Below are 8,332 nucleotides of genomic sequence, written 5' to 3'. Positions count from 1 at the left end.
AGGCGTCTCCCCTGCACACTTTCAAGTGTGGTCTGTCTGCTGCAAGCGGGCGGCAGGAGCGGGGCTTTCGGCATCAGCAATGTGCTTGGATTAGATTAAACTCGATGCGCTCTGAAACTACGGGGTGGCCGAGGACGAAAAACGCACATGCGTTAATCGCGATAAAATAATTAGTGGCGTGAATTTTTGTTTGCGTTAACGTGTTATTAACGTTAACTTGACAGCCCTAATATATATATATATATATATATATATATATATATATATATATATATATATATATATAATCACTATCAGGAGTCTAATCAAAGAATATGTCTCTCATAATAGAAAACACAGAACCACTTGTTGATACTGAGTCATCAACAATCTGCTCGTTCATTTCACAAATGAGTCGAGCTGGAAGTTTTATAGGTCTACCTGTCCTAGTGCAAAGTGGAAGAGGCTGTTCACTAACTACATGTCCCTGTGTGAGTGCACCTAGTTGTGTATCTGTTGCCATGTCACGGGAGGGCACACAATGAGCTCTTTCTGCTGAGCGCTGTAAAGATGCATCTTGGGACACCTCACATTCAACAGTGGAGGGCAACTGTGCAATACGTACGAAAGAGTCTGAGGGATTCAACAACACAACATGTGAGACCAAAGACTCTTCTGCTTCTGAAGATGCTGTGCTCACAGCCACAACTGAAGAACAATCAGGCTGGCTGGCTATCTCATCCCCATCATTTGCATCATGATTGATCTGCAGGTGCCAGTTAACTGTCTTCGTCTCACTGTCCTGTACAGCAAGAGAAACCACTGGGTCACTTTGTCCACTTCCAGCGACAGAAGAGCAGCTTGACTCAAGATCTTCATCACCTCCCACGGGGAGAAAACTCACAGGAAGCAGGAGATTCCTGTGAACAACTTTTTCCTTTGACGTCACAGGGTCTCTAATGCAGTACACATTGATTCCTGGCTTCACAGATATCACTTCATAAACTGTGGAAACCCATCTGTCTGCAATCTTTCTTTTCCCTCTCTCACCACGATTTGCAAGCAAGACTCTGTCACCAATAGTGAGAGGTGACCCTTTTGCTTTGCGGTTGTAGTTCTTTGCCTGACGCGCCTGTTCAGTCCGACTGTTCTGCCGGGCAATGTGAGCAGCTTCAGCCAGGTCACGTTTCAAGCGGGAAACAAACTCACAATGGTCAACAACAGCACTGCTAGAGAGGGCATGCTGGAACACAACATCAACTGGCAGGCGTGGGATCCTCCCAAACATGAGAAAGAAATGTGCAACGCCTGTTGTCTCATGCTCAGTGCAATTGTAACAGAATGTCAGCATTTTGAGCATTTGTGGCCACCTGGCCTTGGAATGTGGAGGCAGGATCCTTATCAACGACAACTCCATTCCCCATAGGATGGTAAGGGGTGGTGTGTGACTTCTGGACGCCAGCCACCTCCATGAGCTCTTTAATGAGTTGACTCTCAAAATTGTCTCTTTGATCTGAATGGATGCGTTTGGGGAAACCATATATGCAGAAAAAGTAATTCCAAAGTCGACGAGCGACCTGCTTAGCTGACTGATTTTTACAGGGGAATGCATGAGACATTTTAGTAAAATGATCTGTGACTACCAAAACACCCACACACTTTTTGTCAGTCTGTTCAGAGGTCCAGAAATCAATACAGACTAGTTCCATCGGTTCAGAGATGCAAATGCTTTCAAGAGGAGCACGGTCGTTAGGCTCAGGTGTTTTTCCAACCACACATCGGAAGCAATTTATCACATGATTGATGATGTCACGTTCCATCCCTATCCAAAAGAATCTCTGCCTGGCAAGAGAAAGCGTGCGGGCCTGTCCCTGATGACCAGCTGAGTCATGTATGCCATTGAGGACTTGGGCCTTAAGGGAGTCTAGAACCACAATTTGGTGGATTGTCATGTTCATTTGTCTGTCTTTCTTTACCTTGCACAAAATGCCATCCTTGACGGAGAGTTTGGGCAAGTGTCTTTGTCACTCCGCAAGACTCAGCAGCACGCTCACGTCTTGTGGGTCTCCTGCGGCGCTGGATGTAATAGAGAGCCCTGCCTATGACATCATCCTGCTCTTGGAGATTAACAAGTTCACTCTTCGGTAGAGATGAAGTCTGGCCGACACCAGCGACCTGAAAAACAGCTGGTGCTGTTCCTCTCACTTGGCCGACACCTCCAGTGTTGTGTGCATCCAACACTGCTGAGACGTCATGTGATGACAGGGACCCCTGAGAAGGAGGCTGGGTGATGACGGCGACTTTCTCGGGCTGATCAACAATCACCTGGCAGTTATTAGTACACCTAAATGCATCTTGCACTGTTCTATCCACCATCCCAGACATTTGGTTCAGTAAAAACGCATACGGTTCAGTCACAAGACGGTTGCTCATGCACGACTGGACAAATGGCTCTCTTTGGACATTTGCACATTCTTTGGAACAGGGATATAGTTCAGGTCAAAACTGTATGCTGCGAGCTTTGAAACCCAACTCTGCTCACAAGCATTCAACCTAGGCTTAGTCAAGATGTATGTCAATGGATTATTATCCGTCCAGACTGTGAAGCGTCGCCCTTTTAGCCAATGGCTACATTTGTCACAAACTGCCCATTTAAGAGCGAGAAACTCAAGTCGATGTGCTGGATAGTTCAGCTGAGAGTGGGAAAGTGTCTTGCTAGCAAATGCTACAGGTCTGGCCATCTTTCCATCAGGAGGCAACTGTGAAAGGACGGCCCCTATGCCATCAAAGGAGGCATCAACTGCAAGAATGAATGGAGCGTTAAAATCTGGATGTGCTAAAGTGACACTGTGCACCAGCTCATACTTCAATGTTCCAAATGCTTCTTTGCACTCATCATTCCAGTCTGTTGGAGAGAGTTTGAGATAGCCTTTTTTAAACTTTGGTTTGTGGCCTCTCCCTCTTTCGTGTGGTGTTGCAGGCTCAGGCACAAGGTTGAACAGCGGCTTAGCTTTGGCAGAACATCCCTCAATGAAATGGTGGTAATAGAGAACCTGTTATGAACTCAGACACTCAGGATGTAGGACCCAATTGCACGACCCGGGAGACAGAGGTAAAGTATTGGTAAGATACTTTATTTTCCAGAAACAGCAAGATGAACAAAAAAAGGTCACTATCGAATCTCTAGCTGAGATGAAAAAAATTGAGAACAAAATGAAAGCGCTCATGTAGTGAGGAACAAAACTTTACAAAAGCACAAAGAGAGCATAGACCTGACCATGGCAAGAGACAAGACGAACTGACAATGAACACTGGGATACAGGGGAATTTAAACACATGAAAACAAGACACAGGTGAAAAAAATCAGGGGCGGGGCTGGTGATGATGAGCACAGGAGACACACAAGGGGTACAGGTGAACACAATCAGACAATTAGACACACCAGGGAAACTAACGACAGGGAGGAAAACACAGTGAGAAGGACCAGACAATATACAATGAGGAAAACATGACAGGGAGAACAGAACAGCAAAAACCCATTACCAGACACACCAAACTAAAACCGTGACATGACATAAGAATCTTGACAGAACCCCCCCCTCAAGGGACGGATTCCAGACGTCCAAAAAAAATCCAAAATATCCAAAAGGGTTGGTGGAGGGGGTCCTGAGGACGGGTCCGGGACGACAACCCGGAGGCAAGGCACAGTCCATGATGGGTGTCTCGGGCGGACGGCCCGGGGGCAAGGCAGAGCCCATGATGGAGTTCTCGGGCGGACGGCCCGGGGGCAAGGCAGAGTTCATGGTGGAGTCCTCGGCTGGGGAACTCAGGAGACCGGGCTCGAGGGCGAAGGCCGCTGGGGAACTCAGGAGACCGGGCACGAGGCCGAAGGCCGCTTGGTAACTCAGGAGACCGGGCTCGAGGGCAAAGGCCGCTGGGGAACTCAGGAGACCGGGCTCGAGGGCGAAGGCCGCTGGGGAACTCAGGAGACCGGGCACGAGGGCGAAGGCCGCTGGGGAACTCAGGAGACCGGGCTCGAGGGCGAAGACCGCTGGGAAACTCAGGAGACCGGGCACAAGGATGAAGGCCGGCAGGACCCCCGGCAGAAGAGTAGTCGGCGGGACCCCCAACGGGACAGGACATGGAGTTGGGAGGACCCCCGACGAAACAGGTATTGGCTGGACCTCCAACGGCACAGGACATAGGGTTGGCAGGACCCCCGGCAGAAGAGTAGTCGACGGGGTCTCCGACGGCACAGAACATAGGATTGGCAGGACCCCCGACAGAAGAGTAGTCGGCGGGGCCTCCGACGGCACAGAACATAGGATTGGCAGGACCCCCGGCAGAAGAGTAGTCGGCGGGGCCTCCAACGGCACAGGACATAGGGTTGGCTGGACCCCCGGCAGAAGAGTAGTCGGCGGGACCCCCAACGGGACAGGACATGGAGTTTGCAGGACCCCCAGCGGAACCTCAAACGGAGCAGGACATTGGGTAGGGACTTGAGAGAGGACTCGAGAGGTGACTTGAAAGGAGATTTGAGAGGGAACTCGAGAGGTGACCCGAGAGGGGACTCGAGAGGAGACTTGAAAGGGAACTCGAGAGGTGTTTGGGAGGGGACTCGAGAGGAGACTTCAGAGGTGACTTGAGAGGGCACTCGAGAGATTACTTGAAAAAGGACTCCAGAGGGAACTTGAGAGGGAACTCGATAGGAGACTCGAGAGGGGTCCTGAGAATGAACTTGAGAGGGGACTCAAGAGGAGGCTCGAGACGGTCGGTAAGCCGACAGGACACAGGAAGCTGGCATCGGTCGAAAAGCCAGTACTGGAGCCGAAACTGGAGTCGGGAACATGGCTACTGGGGCCGGTAGTGAAGCCGGAACCATGGCTGCTGGGGCCGGTACTGGAGCAGTCTGTAGGTGAGTGAACAAATGATTTATCTGTGCAGCCAGTTGTTGCATCTGTGTAGAAATGTTTTCCTGAATCTCTGCCTGGCGTTCTCCCAGCTCTTTTATTACCTGGTTGACTATGCCCAGCTGTTCCTCGTGGTGATCAATCTTCTCGCCTCGTGCTGACAGGGCGGCATGAAGCGTTCTTGGGTCGGCCTGTGTCTGCCGTAGGAAGAGTATTGTGGGCAAACTCGACCCATCGAACAGCGGCTGGAGCAAGCCCATCTTGACCTGAGACGAGGTCTTGTTACATGCACACACCGGACAAGCCGCTACATACTCCCCAACGTCCTTGGTCACACATTTCAATGGATTTTGTGACAGGATTTCTTTCATCCAGAGGGAAGACTACGGTCATAACAGTGGTGGATCGATTTTCAAAGATTGCTCACTTCATCCCATTGTCCAAGCTTCCCTCTGCCAAAGTCACCGCAGAGGTCATGATGAATCAGGTATTCAGGATCCATGGATTCCCTGATGACATTGTTTCCGACAGGGGTCCATAATTCATTTCCGTTTTCTGGAAGAAGTTTTGTCGACTCATAGGCGCCACCGTCAGCTTGTCGTCTGGATATCACCCTCAGTCAAATGGACAGTCGGAGCGTCGGAACCAGGAACTAGAAACTACGCTACGTTGTCTTGTCTCCCGGAACCAGACCACCTGGAGTGACCACCTCACATGGGTCGAGTTTGCCCACAATACTCTTCCTACGGCAGACACAGGTGGGGACAATCAGGGGCGGGGCTGGCGCTGACGAGGGCGGGAGAAACATACCAGGATAGGAAGTGGGAGACAAGACAGAAAATGGTTAAACAAAACATTAAACATGACTAGACTTAACATTTCTGTCGGTGCACAATAGAACCATCCCTAAGAAAGACCGGACTTTCTTAGCACACGGTGTTTGCCCATCTTGCTCCATCAATTCAGCTTCCTGCATATCATTTATAGCCTCCACTTTACTCTGGTCGGTCTTAACACATATCCTCACAAATAATGTGTTCCAGAAACTTGACTGACCTGCGTAGAAAGTAGCACTTCTTAGGAGAGAGCTTTAAGTTGTTGGCTGCAGAGTTACACATATTTTCAGTTTTGCCGTGCCGATTTTGTTAGTCACTGCTCCACCTTTGCATTCATCGGAGGAGGACAGCAGAGACATCAACTTGGGCAAACTATCACTCTGAACACTTGTCACAGGAGATGTGATATTTTGGCAACTTACAGTTTTTTTCATCTGCGAAATGAGCCAATTGATGGCATTGCTGCCGAGAGTCATTTCATCAGTCTGGCCTGGCAAAACTAGAACAGGAATTATTACCTTATAGCCATAAACTGATGCAGTAAGATCATACATGGCAGATGGAGTAACAAGGTGACCACCACAACCAACTATGCCAAAGTCTTCAGCTGATTTCCTTTGCATGTTAGGGGCAGATTGTGAAAGTCTTATGTCAGCTGCCTCACTAATTGTGCATGCCATAGATCCACTGTCCACTAATGCTTTGAGAGCATGTCCATTATTGGTGGTCACAGCTGTGTGGAATAGACTATCAGTCTCTGGGAGTCTTTGCAGCCTTTGTACAATCAGTGTCTTATTTGATGGCACCATGCTGCTGTAGGTGTCATACAATGTTTCACAATCATCAATGTCTTTCATATCCAAGGTGGGAGGCTCACTCACATAATCTGCACTATCCTCCCTCTCGCGCAGATCATTCACTTTCCCTGCTGGTTGTAGTGAGGAGGACGTCTCCCCTCTGGGCACTCACGTCTTGGGTGGCCAGGTAAGTGACACAGGAAGCAAAGTCTGTTCTCTCGACAGTGTATGAAAGCAGAGTGAGAGCTGTCATTACATATAGAACAAGGCATGTCCATAAAACCCTCAATCTTTGGTGGCTTTTTGCTAGTATGTTGCCTCCTATTAGCTTGAGCATACCCAGGGGCCTGAAGCAACACCTTCTCCAGCATGCCAATCAACCTCTCGAAAGCGGGGGTGCCCTGGCTCACAGCTTGTGCCTGTTTGGGAATGTCTGACACTAAAGCAGCATTAGTGTTCACCTCAGCTACATTCATGTTTATCCTGCCTCTCTCTGTGGAAGACCTCAGTCCCTTCTCTAAATGGTATTCATCTAACACTTCCTGAACTTCTCGTGCTGACCATCTATCAATTGTCTTGGACCTAAATGTAAGAGCTAAATCTCTGCTGGGGCGGTGTCTGATGAACATACGTGTGACTTCAATACTGAGATTATCAAACACCTTACCTTTTTCCCTAAGACAACTGTCAGCCACATCGACAGCTCTGTTTAGTCTGAGCCAGTACTCATATGGGTCCTCTTGTTCTTTTGGTAGGGTGGAATAAAAGTCAGCCAGGGGCTGGAGCTGAAATGTTTGCAGAGGAGTCCATAGATGAACTGCGGGTTCTCTTGGACATCAATTCCACTATTTCTTATCCCAAACTCCACAACATCCTTTGCTCTGCCCCTCAGGTGAATCAGAACTTCTTCAGCTTGAAGCTCTGGCTGGATACTGCTTTTCCTAATGTAATTTCTCATTCAATCTTCCCATTCATCAACAGGCAGTGTGTCTGAACTCTGTACACAGGTGGTTCTTTAACTCCTCTCTTAGTGACTTGCTGGACTTGGGAGAGATCCAGTGTTTGGCTGTGGAGTGTGTCTTTTTTAATGCATGTTTCTTCATGAATCGTGTGCGCAGCAGCTGTAGTGTTAATGCGTGACATAATGCTATCAGCTAGCTGCTGCCCTATCTGCTGCACAATAGTGCTCATTTTGTCAGCTAGTCTCACATCATCAGGAGGGTTGGGGACTGATGTTCTAAAGCACTGTGGTGTAGATAACTCTATTGTAGGCTGGATGGAAGGTGTCATCACATCTCCACTTCTGATAGGACTGTGCACTGAATCCCCATCAAAGGTTTTCCTATCCCCCACCTTAAAGTCACTTAGTGAAAATGGAACAGGTGTGCTACAGAGCCCTCTACCCCTACCAACATTGAAAGGAGTCATTTCAAATGTATTAAATCTACTGGAACTCATGTTTCATCGATAGTAAAGCAAAAATAAAATGACAAGTTCAAAAGAATAAGACTTATATCAACAAAATAAACCTGAGAGTCCAACACACCGAAGGAATTGAAGCTCCAAAACATTGCAGCGGCGAGAAGACATCCACCCTGGTCCGGCGTAGTCAAGAACGGGTTACGGCACCAATGTAACCCCGGTGTAGTGTCCCCTCAGCAACAGACCACTCAGAGCTGGTGATTACTTCAGTTTATTTCCATACCTGCATTGCAATGGACAACATACAATGGACAAGTGAGCTGCGTTTCTCAACAGATCCTCACGCGGTATCTAAATCTCCTTTACAAAATAAGTATCCAATAATCAA

The 8,332-nt window shown here is 48.5% G+C and overlaps 1 protein-coding gene across 7 annotated transcripts in view; it reads right to left on the bottom strand.

Annotated features, from left to right (window-relative positions):
* Nucleotides 1-261: 261 nt before the first annotated feature.
* LOC307024244 (uncharacterized protein) overlaps nt 262-8,332 on the bottom strand; it is a 42,885-nt gene continuing 34,814 nt past the window's right edge. For 3 of the 7 annotated variants that reach the window (XM_079658211.1, XM_079658217.1, XM_079658213.1), the window contains exon 2: nt 262-8,227. In XM_079658211.1, the coding sequence (XP_079514337.1) occupies nt 302-1,591 (1,290 nt within the window). In that variant the 5' untranslated portion in view covers nt 1,592-8,227 and the 3' untranslated portion in view covers nt 262-301. The remainder of the gene's footprint in view (nt 8,228-8,332) is intronic. The other 4 variants (XM_079658215.1, XM_079658212.1, XM_079658214.1 and 1 more) reach the window with 4 other exon arrangements.

The sequence above is a fragment of the Notothenia rossii genome, assembly GCF_949606895.1.
Source record: "Notothenia rossii genome assembly, chromosome: 11".
NCBI classification, from domain to species: domain Eukaryota; kingdom Metazoa; phylum Chordata; class Actinopteri; order Perciformes; family Nototheniidae; genus Notothenia; species Notothenia rossii.
Note: the sequence above shows the minus strand (reverse complement) of the source record. Positions and strands in the feature narration are given on the sequence as shown.